Source organism: Diadema setosum, chromosome 17 (genome assembly GCF_964275005.1).
Source record: "Diadema setosum chromosome 17, eeDiaSeto1, whole genome shotgun sequence".
Lineage (NCBI taxonomy): Eukaryota > Metazoa > Echinodermata > Echinoidea > Diadematoida > Diadematidae > Diadema > Diadema setosum.
In genome coordinates, this window is record NC_092701.1 from 22,808,069 (window position 1) to 22,824,846 (window position 16,778).

The 16,778-nt window shown below is 39.8% G+C and overlaps 1 protein-coding gene across 1 annotated transcript in view; it reads left to right on the plus strand.

Annotated features, from left to right (window-relative positions):
- Positions 1-3,722, plus strand: part of LOC140240447 (GTPase-activating protein and VPS9 domain-containing protein 1-like) — a 39,029-nt gene extending 35,307 nt beyond the window's left edge. Inside the window, exons 15-19 of the mRNA XM_072320218.1 lie at positions 31-165; positions 878-1,001; positions 1,586-1,652; positions 2,405-2,658; positions 3,420-3,722. Coding sequence (XP_072176319.1) covers positions 31-165; positions 878-1,001; positions 1,586-1,652; positions 2,405-2,658; positions 3,420-3,722 — 883 coding nt within the window. The remainder of the gene's footprint in view (positions 1-30; positions 166-877; positions 1,002-1,585; positions 1,653-2,404; positions 2,659-3,419) is intronic.
- Positions 3,723-16,778: the final 13,056 nt, after the last annotated feature.

Consider the following 16,778-nt stretch of genomic DNA (forward strand, 5'->3'; position numbering starts at 1 on the left):
CATACTTAACCTCATGTTGTCTCATTTCAGATGCCGCAAGCTCCTGGCAGTACTACGGGAGGATTATGAATCTCGCGCCCCCTATGTCGCCTACTTGGTGAGATCGCGGAAGGGTCTAGCCTTGTCCAAGGCTCACCTGGAGAGAATGCTGGAGAGAATACAGAGGTGAGAGATTGTTATATATAGCATGACACTCCCTCTTTGAATGTTGCTCTTCTGGATATGTGCACAAAATTGTGTCCGGTTTTGGGTGACATGCAGTTACAAAAATGGGTGTGGCTTCATAATGGTACGCGAGAATGTTGCAAATTTGGTCTCAAAAGTTATGCGAGACTTGAAAAAAAGAGTCAAGAAGCCTCATGATGAGGCCTTCTCGCGATGCAGAATTATTGCGCAAAACATCGAGGGGGTGGATTCCGGCCCTTGTAGGGTTGAGGGTCTCTGCCGAGTGGTTACTGTAATACAGGCCATTATTGGGGGATGATGTTTAGGAGGTACGATAGATATCCAGGAACAGGAACAATGAGTCAAATGACTGAGCCAAAGAATGTAACAGTTCAGGAGGATCTTTGGGGTGATTAACTTTTTCAGCCCCTTCATGTCAAACTGCCATTGACATTGTATGTAAAGAGGTCTCCATGGTAATGAGAGATAACCCCCAACTTCTTCTTCTTCTTCTTCTTCTTCTTCTTCTTCTTCTTCTTCTTCTTCTTCTTCTTCTTCTTCTTCTTCTTCTTCTTCTTCTTCTTCTTCTTCTTCTTCTTCTTCTTCTTCTTCTTCGTCTTCTTCTTCTCCTCCTCCTCCTCCTCCTCCTCCTCCTCCTCCTCCTTCTTCTTCTTCTTCTTCTTCTTTCCTTTCCTTTCTTTTTCTGTCTCAGGGACAAGGAGGTTGTCAACAAATTCTTCACAATGGTGTGCGTTCGATTTTTCCTGGGGAGGCAAGAGACCTCCATCATCAAATTCATCAATGACTTCAAGGCACTGACAGCTGCTGATGAAAAGGTTAGCATGCTCTGTGATCAGCCGTAGATCAAAGTTCTATTCTCTGGGCTGTTTTGATTTTCATGTTTCGACTGACTGTTGTGCCGTTCATAAATCACAAGCATTGCCCGGTGTGTCTTCATCATGGCTATTTGTAAAAACATGTAAGATTTTAGCCTTGTTAATTCTAGATTCTGAAAGAATGCTTTTAAAAACAAAACGGACAAAATATATCTGCTTTGATACTGCTGTCTGTGTCGAAATGTTGTTACAAGGGCCCTTGAGATGTTTACAAATGCCAGTTTATTGTCCATTCTCTTTTAGCTTGATTTTAACATACTGTATTTTGAAAAGTTCTGAATTGTTCACGAGTCATATAAAGTGAGTTCACACACAGAACAAAGATAATTTTGAGTGTAGACATAAACGTCATTGAATGTTCGTGCTGATTAGTTTGATTCTGTGTTTATTGTGTCTTTAATTTATCATCATTGTTGATTTGTTTTGGAAAAACAAACTACTCCAAACTAACTTTTGTCCCGTCAGCGATGGGCACCAATGTGGATCAGATAATTTCAATTATGTCTTGAAAATTCTCTTCACAGACTCATTTGGTAAAGTACTTCTTAGCCACACTGAACAGCTGGATACAGCAAGACCCAATATGGCAAGGTAAGTCAGAATAATTAGAAACTCTTGCATTGTTCTCTGACTTCAACAAAAAGCTGAAGCAAGTATTTCTCTACCATATTTAATTAAATCCATCATCGCCATCATCAATCATCACTTGTCTTCGTTATCACCATTATCACCATTGCCATCACTACTACCATCAGTGCAGTTCTCTTACACAAGTGATTCATGATTGAGTTGTCATGCAGGCCATATGCAGGGCTCGACACTAACGGTGGCCCGGTGGCCCAGGGCCACCAAAAATGCACATCGGGCCACCAAAATTTCAGAAATGAAGAATTTGGTGGCCTGATCGGGCCACTAAAAAAGGTCAGATGTTTGCCTTTGGGCCACCAATAATAAAAGTTAGTGTGGAGCCCTGCCATATGATTATTCAAATTCATAAAATTCTTCCGTTTACTTGTTTTTTATTGCAACTGATTGACAAATTGCCCTACATCGACATAATTACCTCGCCAGGCCTGATAATGTTAGTAAAGATAACAATCCTGGGGGGTGTTTCATAAGGCTGTTCGTAAAGTTACGAACGACTTGCGAGCGACTGGTGATCAGTTCTTGTGATGAATTATGGAGATTCTGATAAGTAAAGCACATCAGAACTGACCACCAGTGGCTCGTAAGTTGTTCGTAACTTTATGAACAGCTTTATGAAACAGGGCCCTGGATCAGTGTATAAGACCAACCTGCAAATTGTGACATATGACCTTTTATCTCCCCCCACTTACCCCCAGCTGCCAGCGACACTCAGAAGCAGGATGCGGAAGTTGCCACGGAGCGGGCCATCATGAGCCGCATCTACAAGCTGGCGTTGTACCCCAACGGTGACGGGGACATCCTGCGGGACCAGGTCCTGCAGCAGCACATCCACCGGCTGGCCAAGGTGGTGACCGCCAGCCACAAGGCCCTGCTCATCCCTGAGAAGTACCGCCGGGAGTCGCCCTGGCCCGCGGCCCAGGCCGAGATCCTCAACATCAACGCCTACAAGGTGAGCCCAAGAGGAGGGTCTCCCAAGTTATCTACGTCACTCTCTTAGCATTAGATTTTACTACACTCGTGCAGTGAAGTCATCCCTTAATGCAGAAGTAGCAGAAGAAATCATATATCCCTCTTGGTTCTCAAATTAGAGATAAATTATGGATTGTATTACTAGAAATATCTTGTCTCTATGTAGTAAACTGCATATTTTCTTGTTGGTCTCATTACTTTGATATCTGCTGTGTTCATCCTGCTCCCTATATCCTATTGTAGATATGTTATAGGACATTTTTTTTTTCTTTTTAATTGAAAATACCTGCAGAAAATTTTTCATTGATTGATCAGATCAGGATTGTAATGTTGTTGGGTCCCCTCCCCCCATGTGAGAGATTAAATGCAAGAATGGATTCTGAGGACTATTGCTGAGAACGAAATTCTCCAGACTGAAACAAGCATTCTCTTTGAGTGTGACTGAGTTTTTCATTTTTGAGCACACACTAGCCAAATACCGGTAAGAAAATAGGCTAGTTCCTCTGCCGTAATTGGTGATGTTTGTTTTGGTTTGTTTTGTTTTGTTTTGTTTTGTTTTGTTTTGTTTTGTTTTGTTTTGTTTTGTCTCATTTTGTTTTTTTAGACAGTATTTTAAAGGATTTTGAGCATCGTCGTTGAGTATCGTTGAGCAGTTTTTCAATGCAAAGTAGCTGTGAACTAGTGTCTGTAATATTCAGGTTCAACTGGCATAACTTGTGGTGTTTGATAACTTTACTGTAGACACCTAAGGATAAGGTGCAGTGCGTCCTTCGGTGCTGCACCATCATCATGAACCTGCTGAGCATGGCGGACAGCGCGGCGCCCCCGGGGGCCGACGACTTCGTCCCCGTGCTCATGTTTGTGCTCATCAAGGCCAACCCACCGAGCCTGCTGTCCACCGTCCAGTACGTCAACAGCTTCTACTACGAGAGCGACCCCTACAGCGACGGGGAGGGCTCCTCCGGCAGCGGGGAGGAGCGGTACTGGTGGATGCAGTTCAGCGCCGCAGTGGAGTACCTCAAGACCATAGATGACAGGAAGTAGGGCTGATGACACTTCCTGTGGTGGTTTCTCCTCCTTGGAACAGGTTGTTCTGTTAACCCTTTTCCTACCAGGGACTTTGGACAGCATGTACAATGGTATGGAGTTTTCTGTACCAATTTGCACACAAAGGGTCATGTACAATGCTATTGAGTTTTTATGTGCCAATTGGCACTCAATGCACACAAAGGTTTAAGTGGAAGCAATGAGTTTGCACAGCAAGTTCCAGGCGCTGCACAGCGTGTTAGATCCGAGTGATCAAGAAAGGGAAATGTTGGCAGAAGCAGTACGGCATTAAGAGGTTTCCTCCCAATTGGCTGTCATATTTAGTGTTTCATACAGGAAGGAAGCCTCCAGGAAACAATAGGTTAAGATGATGATGTGTTGATTCGAAGCGCACAGAGACCATAATAGAAACAATTTGTGTTCAGTTCTTCAAACAGTATCAGCATGGTAGAAAATTATTGAATGGGATGATGACTTTTTTTTTTTTTTTTTGGATACAGTGACTTGTCAATGGCAATGATGCAATTGTCCTGGTATTGTGGAGGTATTGACTCAAAATGAATAGCATTGTTCCTGCGTCAAAGCAAAGAGAGGCTAAGACTGGTGCTGTGGAATCATTTATTGGAGGAAATTGTTTCAAATGTGAAATGATGTGGGAGAGGCACAGAAACATGGATATGTAGCCTCTAGGTTCACATTTCCATCAGAGATGTATAATTATATGGACACACAGACTCTTTCTAGATCCATTCAGCATTGCCTTGTAATATAGCTATATATCAGGCTAAAGGCGTTACTGCTCTCATTGCTATGTGCTGTCGAGCATCAAGCAACTCAGACTTCAGTGTGTATGGTGTATATTTGCTGTGGCAAGGGTGCAGTCACAAAAAGTGACATGTGCTGATAGTTCATCCAGTATTCTATGAAATGTGAAAATGTTGCCTGCATGGCATAATGTGTGTACCTGCCATATTTGCTGCGCTGTAACTGTATTGCATCTGTTACTGATTATTCCGCCGCCGGTTACTTGTATATTTTAAGTACAGGGTACAAGTGTCTCATTGGGCATTCTAAGAAACTGAAGCAATGTGTATACCATGCTGGAAATCATGTTTCGTACAACCAAGCAGGAGTTTCGTTGCCGAGTGTGTGCATCACCTAAAATCAAAATCAAGATAGTGGCCATTGAAGACATACCATAGTGTTCATTTCCCAGTACATGATTGTTATGTGTTACGTCTCACAGAGATGTGACGTTAGCCATGGATTGCTAACAGATGACCTTGCCAATAATGGCATCCGTGTGTTTTGAAAACGGCCCAATTAAAGGCATAATTTACCATTTGCAGACAAAACAAAAAGCTAGCATTAGTGCTGTAAAATAGTTATGAAATGTGAGCTAGGGATAGAAACAACCACTGTAAAAATTTGAATCCGTATAATCGATGTTAAGTGTTGTTAAATACACAAAATGTGAACAATTATTATAATAAAATACCGATATCTCCTTATATTTTAGGCTTTATAGCAAAAATTTTATATGGGTGAATGTTTTGTGATACAACAGACCTACACATATGCATCAAATGTGATATCTTGAACATTTTTGAAATCACTGCTCCCAAAGGTAAACTGGACCTTTAAACTTTGTGCAAAAGTCTCCTACAGTTTCCCCTCCCTTGCACACAGATGATCAACATGACTGTGCTAAACAAAAATAAATCTCCACATCAGTTGGCGCACTTTGTTATAACAATCACAGTATCTTTTTTGTCCCTTTTTGTGTGTATCATACACAGTTGTACTTTCCTCCGTTTTTGAGGAATGCAACTTAATCTTTTCGAGTCAGTTGAATCTTATGATACCTCAGATAATGAAGTCATTTCAGAGTAACTGCCAAGCACAATAATTGAGCTACTGAAAATATTCACAAAGTTCAACATCTAGTAACAATCTTGGATTAGCACACTGCACCACAGGATGTAGTTTATGTATAGTTTATATCCAATTTTTTTCTACTCTTTGCGAACCTTCCACCATCCTATTGGAATCTGAACAGCAGCATAAGATGTCAGAGACATGGTTTCCAGCCCAGACACAAGGAAATCTGATCAGTAGGCAAAAGTCACATGACTGAATCATGTGACTTCAATTTATCATGGAAAGGTGTTCAAGTCACCACACTCAAAAGAACAGCATCCAGATGGAACAAGACGGTTTGTGCTGTTTGATGATGCTTTGGAAACAAGTATAAATAATGGTGTGATGCCGTTTGCTAAATTTGCCTTTGAAATCTTGTGCATTATATGATGGGAAGTTTGTTGTTCTTTATTTTTTGTAAATAAATGTTGTGACAATGAAGTTCTATGAAAATTATGAGGTGTAAACAACTCTTGCCAAATGTAGACAATGATTTTCCATTTGTGATTTGATATGTCCGTCACCCGCACTCTTGAAATATTAATTTTTGTGCCACCAGTTCAAATTTGTTATGTGCGATGGACACCTAGCCTTTGTTTTCTTGTTTCTCGAGACAAATTTATTTTTCCATTTATTGATGGTGTTGTGTCTTCAGTGACATGTCATGCATTTGTAAAATATATCACTGCAGTGTCCAGACAAAAGCGAAAAAGAAGGATGTACTATGTAAAATGCAATGTACTTATGCATGTGTGAATGATTTTTATGCTTTTTATACAGTCTTGTGGTAGAAAATCGCTGTAATTTATTCACTGTTGTTTTTAAGTGGTCGGTACTGTGTTGCCTACGATGACGTAGCAGATAGTTATCTCCCGAGCAGGATATTCTATAGAGGGAGTTGTGACATTACAGAATTCAAACTTTTGCCCTTTGATAGTTGTTGCATTAGATTGGCTCCATTTATGTGACCTTGCATGAAATAAGCATTATACAATATCAGAGACTCCAACACCAAGCACCTTCTGATCTGGAGATTCTCCGGCCTGAAACCCCTTGCAAACGGGAGATTCAAACTTGATGTGCGCGAAGCGCATATCACGAGCGCGAAGTTCCTTGCGGCCGGGGTTCAGGGCCCGCTTTTGGCCCTGGAAGCTCTAATAATTAGGGTTCTTGATGCTCTCTCGTGCTATCTAAGGCTTATTTTTCAACACACAAAGACAAAAAGTAAGAAATCGTGTCAAGCGGGAGACACAGTGCCAGGGCGGGAGAAATTAAATCTCAAGCGGGAGAACGGGAGATTTTGCAAAATTGGGCGTTCAGACGATCCCCCTCTTCGCGGGGAGCGTGTAGAGAGATTGTATCTTTTTTTACGATCGACCGTCCACACGTGTCTTGATATCCCCCGCTGAACGGGGGACAATTCACGGCTAGGCACCGTATGCGCGTACAAAATGGCATTTTGAGCATGCGCACTTAGGAGGAAAACAGCTGCATGAGCTGCGCGCTCTGTCCCCCACCAGAATTTGTTGCCGGGCTCGACAAGCTTTCCGGGGGACAGGGGAATGTCCCACCGAGCGTCCACACGATGGGATTGCCGGGGGATGTCCTGGCAAACGGGAGATTCCCCTCGCAGCGGGGGATCGTCTGAACGCAGGGAAAGAGTCTCTGCAATATAATATGCTTTGAGCATGCTATATCTCACTGTTAACCAGCTGTCAGGATATGGTGATATTAGGGAGCTTTAGATTTTTGTGACGCGGACGCTCAGAGGAAAAAACCCTGTTCTGCGCATGCGCAGAATTGCTTATCAAAATCAATCTCGCGTCATCTGAGTTTTCACAGTCGGTTCTGGGCCATTTTAGCGTCCGCTCAAATTCACGACGTAGAGAGCTACTTGATGCATTAATGATCATATGGGGGCGCCATTTTAACTTGTATAGGCTGTGTCCTCGCATAATCTAGAGCTACTGTGTAAGATGACGCAGGGAGAGAGGAGAACAGCCAACGCAGTAGTCGTCCTAACGTCCTTGTCTCAAATCTGAAGCTCCCTCATATCAGCAAGTGATATATGCGTGGCTTTCTCCATTTCCTTGAGTGGAAAATGTGTTCACATACCATTGTGCCCAACTGATCTTGGATGACCCTCGGATAGTCGGATTCCTGACGCCTGCATCACACTTTCTAGTGTGATGACAAAAATGGGATTACTTGCCTATAATGAAGGTAAATATAGATCTGGTCACTAATGTATGCAAATTTTATGCATGCTGTTTGTCTCTATAAAAGTTGCATGTGGCAAAACCAACCAGATTGGCCAGAGACTTGCCTGTCCAAGCAGCAACTAGGGCAGGCCTGTCAATGCTTTCAACATGTCAAAGGTTTAACTAAAAGAAATGTTCTTTGTGAACCAAATCATCTATATTAGAGCGACTTAGTTTATAAAATCCCAAGTTGAATTATATCTTAAGAATAGATGAATTCCAAAACAGCTGAAATGTCCATCTCATTTTGTTGCCCAGGGGTTACCCCATGCTTAGTAATAGCATTTGTATGCGTGGACACTGTGCCTACTGTCCACTGCCTACTGTGGGAGAATGCTACCATTGGACAATCTGAAGTGTTGGTGATTTTCTTTTCTTCTTCTACACCCAGAAATTATCATGTTCTTCTTTTACTTCATACTAATTACTTGGATGAATGGTTTATACATTGATTGACCTTGGAGTAACGCATTTACAGTTAAGATAGCTCTGTAGTACGTGACATAACACGGCAAGCACTCACACACAAATGATGCAGGAATACAGTTTTGTGTGTTGGTCAAGTGTTCATATAGATTGTCATCAGTGGCGTATCTACGGGGGGGCAACGGGGGCACGTGCCCCGGGCGCCACTCCTTGGGGGCGCAAAAAACGAAAAAAAAAAAAAAACGAAAAAAAGAAGAAGAAGATGATGAAGAAGAAGAAAAACTCGTCCGGAAGGGGGGGGGGGGCAGAAAACCAAATCAAACAAGATATAAAGAAAACATGATGATGACGCGGACAAAATGACAATGTTTATTGTGTTCACACAAGAATTCCATGTTCTGTAAGCTGAAATACAAACATTTTCGGCTCGCTTGCTGCGCTCGCTCGCCAAAATTTATATAAAAAAAGAAAGTAAGAACAAAACGTGGTGATGACGAGGACAAAATGACAATGTCTATTGTGTTCACACATGTCATTTTATATTTAGCAGGAAAAATGCAGCGAATCAAAAAAATCAAAAATCAAAAAAGATAAGAACAAAACGTAATGATGACGCGGAAATATACAAAATTCGGCTCACTCGCTCGTACTAATTTAAAGTATTTTTTTTCAAGTACTCAGTTTGTTGGTATAAATCGTTATCTATAAGGTCGTCACTGTATCTTGATTAGAATTGTAAGATTTAACAAGCAAAAAAATGACAAGAATTCCATGTTTTGTATAAGCTGAAATGCAAAAAATTTTCGGCTCGCTCGCTGCGCTCGCTCGCCAAAATTTATAAAAAAAAAAAAAAATATAGAGAGATAAGAACAAAACGTGATGATGACGCGGAAATATACAAATTTCAGCTCACTCGCGCGCACTAATTTAGAGTATTTTTTCAAGTCCTCAGTTTGTTGGTATGAATCGTTATCTATAAAGCCGTCACTATATCTTGATTAGAATTGTAAGATTTGATAAGCAAGAAATGACAAGAATTCCATGTTTTGTGACTGTGAGCTGAAATACAAAAATTTTCAGCTCGCTCGCTGCGCTCGCTCGCCAAAATTTATCAAAATTCATTACATTTAAATCACCCTCAAAAGACCCCTTTTAAGTGCTTGAAAAAGCATATCACGTGGACTTTGTTTAAAGTCCCTACCGGGATGGGGTTGGGGTTGAACACTTTATGGGCGCAATTTTCGTGCTTGCCCCGGGCGCCGTTTTCCCTAGATACGCCACTGATTGTCATACAACTTCAAAATTTATACTGATGTAAAACAGTTTGGATTTTATGATAGGTTACGGCACTCGGGGCATCCAACTGGTATACTACAAACCATGTTATAGTCGATCATAGATTATCTCGTTTATATGAGTATATGAGATGAATTGATTTGTTTAGATGTTTCTCCCGTTCTATCCCTTTCTGCGGTTCTTTTTTTTTTTCTTCTGACTGACTGTCTGTCTGTCTGTCTCTCTCTCTCTCTCTTACATACATACAAAACACACAGACACACAAACAAAACCTTTTTTGGCCTAAAGCACCTACCTAATCCATCTGATTTCGTTCTGTACATATATTGCCACATACATTTTATGGTAAAAAAGACACACTTCACCACACAGTATTTTGGATTTTACAGACACTATTAAGAAAGCTGTTTTTATGTATACTGTACCTGGAGAGATCTATTTCATAAACTTTTTCATGTGAGTTATCCTTAGAAAAAAGAAAAAAAAATCTCCAATATGATACTACTTCAAAAGTCTTCTTGAGTCTTGATTGCATAACAAGTTAAACCAAAAAAAAAAGAGAAAAAGAAGGAAAAAAGAAAACCCAAAAGCAACAAGAAGAAAATCACTTTCATCATACATTTTTATTTCTTGAGCACTTGCACAATTTGCAAAACTTCTTCCTCTCAAGCTGTATAAAGCAGATTGAATCAGGAATATTCACATAAATATTTGCACAGGCAAGACCAGAGAATAAAAACCAGAAATTGGCATTTCGGAGAGGATAGAGTATTTGATTGTCTCCGTACTGGTGTGACTAGACCCCATACAATGTTCCTAATGTACATACTTGCTATAGCTATTCAATAAGCTGGTATTCAGTTTACCTATCTTTTAATTATTTGTGTGCACTTTATTCTGGTCAGATGGCAAGGGCAGGTTGCGGTTAAGGTTAGTCTACAACAGTGACAGGTTACTGTGTTTCTCATTCAAACCGAATGCCTGTTAACCTGTTGAGGACAAGTCCTGAGTATACTCGGGCAAGCGTCTATGGGAAATGCTTGTTGTGGCAAACTCAGCCTGTGCTCAACGGGTTAAGTGTAAACTTACCGAAGCATATTTCTTGTCTAGTTTTATTATACTCTCTTAGATTAAATTTCTCTGGGCCAATGCCTGATAATGCTGTCGCTAAAGTATAAGATACATTGTAGTCTTGCCTTCTGCCAAGACAGGGTTAATATTGAAGCCAAAGCATATGGGAAGATATGTTATATTTACCCAGTAAACAAAAATCTAGTCAAGAGCCAACTGAAAACAAGAAGAAGCAATTATACTCAGAAGAAAAGTGCATTATTTTGTCCCATGTTTTGTTGCAAAAGTGGCAGTAAGGCCAAAAGTCTGGAATGGAAGCAAGCATTAAGGTAGTGCATCACATTCTATTGTATGTTGTGTGATATGCAAGCATTTAACTTCAGAGCAAGTAAAAAAGTAGCTATAGTAGTTGATATTTTTATCGATGCTCCTCCAGTGATGATCCAGTATGTTGTGCGTTTTTAATTTCAGAGTTTATTGATAAAGTGTTGTAGCTGTATCTGCGCTCACACTGACGGCAGTATTAGCTAATTTGTACTTCAATCACTGTCTTGTACATTGTTATTATGCTGCCTCATTCTTTTTTTTTTTTTTAAAGACTAAATTGTGAACTGCCGAGAAATTATCTTGTCTGATTGTGACATTGCGTTGCATGGCACTGTTCATCAGTCCAACCCGAGGCTGCTCTGTAGTGTGTACTGTACATATTATCTGTCAACGGTGGTGATCATTGTGTTTGAATTGTACAAAATCAAAAAAGAGTGAAATATATTCTGTAGGTTGGACCTTGTACGGATCGATTTGTGTCCCCGACTTTGGGTGTGTACATGCGTTACTTGGAGTGGACAGTTGTGGCTGAGGGGGTGGGTGGATGATTAAAGCCCTCCATACAACTATATGACTCACGACTATCTGACTGACAGACTTTGGATCCAAAATAAATCACAATAGCCTCAGAATAAACACGCTTGTTTATTTCAGATCCAAAGTCTGTCAGTTGTGTAGGCGCGAGTCGTATAGCGACGGGCTTATGTGGAACAACTAGCAGTGTTAAAGGAGAATGAAACTCAAATGATATATATTGGGTGAGTGATCGAATGCAGCAATGTTATAGTGCAACACATCAGTGAAGTGTGAGGAAAATCGGTTGATCCGTTTAGGAGTTACAAATTTTTGAAGTTTCACTGCTGTCATTGCTTGATTAGAAAACTTCGGCAGTTTTTGACGTCACTGCAGGATAACATAAAATGAAAGTATGAAGACAATACATGCTTTCATTTTTTTGTAGCATAATGAAAGAGCGTTTAGCTTGCCTCTTTCAGAAAATGGGGGGAATTATATTACCTTTAACATATGTCAGTATTGAGTAAGGAATGTGTACCTTTCATTAAAAGATTAAGTTATTGAAATTATGTGGAATTCATATAATTCTCCATATTTTCTTTACATCCATGCATGACATCACAAACTTGTAGTCCTCACATCCAGCGATGGAGGGCAATTCATAACTTTTGAATGGATGATTTTCCTCAAATTTCGCTGATGTGGTACATCAATATTGCTGCATTCACTTAATTCACAAAGACATGTATAATACATACATACATACATACATACATACATACATATATATGCATTTTTTTCAACACTAATAATGATATCTGGTGGCAATGATATGCCATTCATGTTATGAGTAATAAAATTCCCTATCCATTCCCGTTTAAATTATGAAAATCGGTAAAATACTTCTTTAGATATATCCAAAAATGCTAGGGGGGAACTTACTTTTTTGGTTGAGTATATATATATATATATATATATATATATATATATATATATATATGAAATCACCTATATATATATATATATATATATATATATATATATATATATATATATATATATATATATATATATATATATATATACATGCATATATATATAGGTGATAGAGAGAGAGGGAGAGAGGGCTACAGGGCTTGACATCAGTGTTGATCCGGAGCCATTACAAATTGATGTAGTGGCCCAAAGGACGGCCACCAGAAAAAAAAATGATGAAAAATAAAAAGATATTGTTGAGCCCTGATATATAATACATGTATACACAGGGGCCACTAAAACTTGATGTCAAGCCACCAAATTTTTGAAAAGGTTATTTTTTGGTCGCCTGATCTGGCGACTAAGATTTCAAATGGATTGTTGTATTTCATTTTACATTCAGCCAATACAAAATTCTCTTTCAGGCCACCAAAAATTCAGATTTTAAGATTTTATAACGGACAGGCCACTAAAGAACAAAATTAATGTCGAAACCTGTAACTCTATACATACAGATGATAGAAAGGGTCAGTACTCTTTAATTGTTGATGATAAGCAGGTGAAATCATGATATGTGCATGCAATAAATGGATTCCATTCATTCTCATTTAAGTTGATTCGGCTGATTCAGAGCTTCAAAGCTCTCTCTAGACTATTCATTTTGTGTTGATAGTCTGCCAAGCATTAGATAACTTCTTGATGTGACACGATATTATTCAAATACATTCATTATGTGTCTGCTTTGTGTCCAGGAAGTTGCACCATCTTAACCTGTTACTTCTTTTGAAATTAATTATTTTTTTTTTCTAGACATTAAATTGTAGGCGGATCAAACAACTGTGAGCAAGATTATTATTATTTTTTGGTCCTTTTCCCAGGTCTTTTTCAGATTGTCATGACCAGTTACATGCAAAGACTTTATCAAGTATGCCTTATTAGCTTACCAGTCAGCATTCAAACTATGCCTTTTTTCTACTTTTATTCACAGTTGAAAGACATGGTTGATGGCAAACATATTAAGCCTACTTCAGTCAAATTTGCTTTACAGAAAATGTTGCACACATCTAGCGTTTGAAGATAACAATAAACTTTGGACAGTTGAATTATACTGGTCTTTCAGTTTCCTCCAAGTGGTTAAAATCGTGCCTTCTTTTCTTTGAAAATGATGTGTGATTGGATGAGGGATGATCCTTCCCTATCAAAAATGGTGTATATTAGCACTATGAAAGGTCTTCTCGGACACAAACACAGCGATGGATGTAGAAATGTGTTGTATAAACTAGAATGTTGTAAACAAACTGTGGGTCACATGTAAATTCATGCAGTGCTGCAAAGAACCAGTCTTGATATTCGATTATAATCATTCTTTTTTTTTTTTTTGTTAACACAAATGTTTGCTCTTCTTTTTCTACCGAGAAAGTTCACGTTTTGATCTGCCAAAAGTTTTCAGACACTTCATGAAGTCAATTCTGTTAATTTGACAGACGGACCCGCTAGAAATCGGTTAAGACCTTTTTGTAACATTAACTGAAATTTGTCATAATTCTTTGTCATGTAATTCTTGCTCTGTATCACAAACACACCCCCACTTGTACATGTGGAATTGATAGCTATGGAAAAGACAATCTAAATCATTATATATTATTATTGAAAACCCATTCATTATTTGAGAACTTTTGTACCATAAACCTTCTAGGAAAATTTGCGGCGCGCACAGCATATGCATGACTTGGGAGCAGTCTTATTACTAAAAAATTGGGTTGAACAGATGTGAGCAACAAGACAGAAGGAAGAATAGTGGAAGAAAGGAAACTTTAAAGACGAGATCCCAACAAGAAGGAAGGTAGTTTGAAGAATGCCAGAGGTGATACTTGGGGTCTAATCAGAATTTCTTACAACTAGACAGGACACTTAATGTTACCGTTGATCATAGATGGACACAATAACTGATTAAAAACAGATTACTGACAATCATCAGTGGCGGATCCAAGGGGCACACCGGGCGACCTCCCCCCGTTATTTTTTCTTGAAATAAAAGAAATAAACAGAAAAAATGAAAGGGGGTGTGCGCCCCTCCTCTAATTTTCGATTTTGAGATTATAGTGGCACAGAAAATTGCGCTGAAGCCCTTTTTTTTTTTTTGCCTGTCAGCTGATTAAACCCGGAAGTGGCACCAGAAATATTTTTGCGCCCCCACCCCCCTTTACGGAATTCCTATAGCTAGATCCGCCCCTGATCATTGATGTATCATCCGACCAATCTGTCAAACAAATGACGTGTAATTACACAGCAAAATGTTCACGAGTTCGAATGACTAGTCCTACTGTATCTCTTGGTGTCCACTTTTGAAATCCTAGTGATTTCGAACACAGTTTTTGATGATGAATAAAAATTCCACGCTTGTCACAAAAACTAATCAGCCGACACTATGACATTAACAGACGGGTTTCAAAATAGTCCTCTTGTCCGCCGAACCATTTGGGCGTGTCAGAATCATGGGGTCCGGGCCTTCAGACGAGCTTCTGAACCGAAACTGACGAGTTTCGAACCGAGTTTTCGTCATCATTTCGCTCGTCGCTCTTCTCCTGTGTGATACACGCTTGATCTTTGACGTCGACTTGTCCAGTTTCCGACGGCGACTTTCTATCGTCGTGCGATTGGTTGTTCTCATCGGAGGAAGCGGAGGGGAGAACCCCACACTGCCCCGATGGAGCCCCGATGAGGTCTGTACCTACGACGTCCCGCACGTGCTTTCGCATTCTCCCCGGACACCCTTCCTCTGCGCACCAGTGGTGGCGTAGTTCCTCCATGCGTTCCGCTGGCCCCGTTTGCCGTTTCCACTTAGTCCTGAAAAGAAGAAACAGAAGTAAAAACTAGACACAAATCCACTTTTACTGTCATCATCGAAATCATCATCGTCGTACAATCATTTTAAAACAAAGCAACCATGTTTTCTTTGATCAAAAATAAAAAGATATGGTTTTAATATAAGAAAGGAAGGCTTCCTCGTTTAATGCTTATATTGTTTATCTTGCTTAAAGGAGACTCCGGATGATTTCAGACTTGTGCATTTGGACAAATATAAATTGTTATACCAATGCTAATTATGTACAAAGTTTCATAATTTATAGTGATTGGGATAAGGAATAAGAATGTTTTCACACTTTATAACAAAGAATCACAATGAACAAGGATGATGACATGGCAGCTTCACCTTAAGAATGCATGAGTGGGGACCAGGAAGCAGAACAAAAGAAGAAAGCATCCGTAAATTCCACTCAAGAAAACTTGTTAAGAAAGAGGCACTGTAATGGCTGTTATTACATTGCCACATTTCTGAAATACGTGAGCTCCTATATTGTCATCATCCTCGTTCAGTCTAATTTGTTTTGGGATTTTCAGGTATTGGTTTACGTGCTCGATTTTTGGACCACAATAAATTCCAAAAATCTATACACGGAGTTGTCGATTTAAGAACTACATGATGTCAAATTATGAAAATCGTCCGGACTTCGGATCGATTTCCTTTAACATATTTTTTTTTTCTCATATCAGGCAATATATTTCGCCTTCTGAATGTTATGTAGTTGCTGTTTTGTTGTTGTTGTTTTTTTTACGTACCAGTCGGTGTGCATTTTGTTTCATTGTTTCTCTTGGTTAGGTTTGTATAGTTGGTTCTTCGCGAATCTTCTTCAAGTGGAGTGAAGTGTTGAAAGAAGCGAAAATAGAACCTTTGAATTGAAAAAAAAAAAAAAGTGGGAAGGGGTCAGTTCTCGGCATCATTCACCTTTCTCCCATTTTCCTTGTGGTCATCCCACGAGACCGACACCAACGAGTCATACAGCCCGCGAGTACGACACTATAGGTAAAAACAGCCCATGAGTTCGACATTAGTGGGCCTTGTTAGCCTATCAGTGTCGAACTCATGGGCTGTATGATTCGCGGGTTCTATAGCTGATGGGCTGTATGACTCATGGGCGCTATGACTCGTGGGCTGTATGATTCGTGGGTGTCGAACTCGTGAGGTGCACCTGTTTTTCCTGCATTACATAAATGTTTTCTCTTTCTCCTTTCTTCTCCCGCTTGATCAACATTTACTGTTTTCACGAGGGGGTCGCTCTCTATATGTTACTTGCTACGCACCTGTGCCCCCCCCCCCCCCGAAAAAAAAAAGAGAATACGTCGAAAAGGGTCTGTTTCAGACATAAAATGGGGTCGTCGACGTTCTTCCTAAAAAAAGGAGTGTTTTCGTCCTTCTATA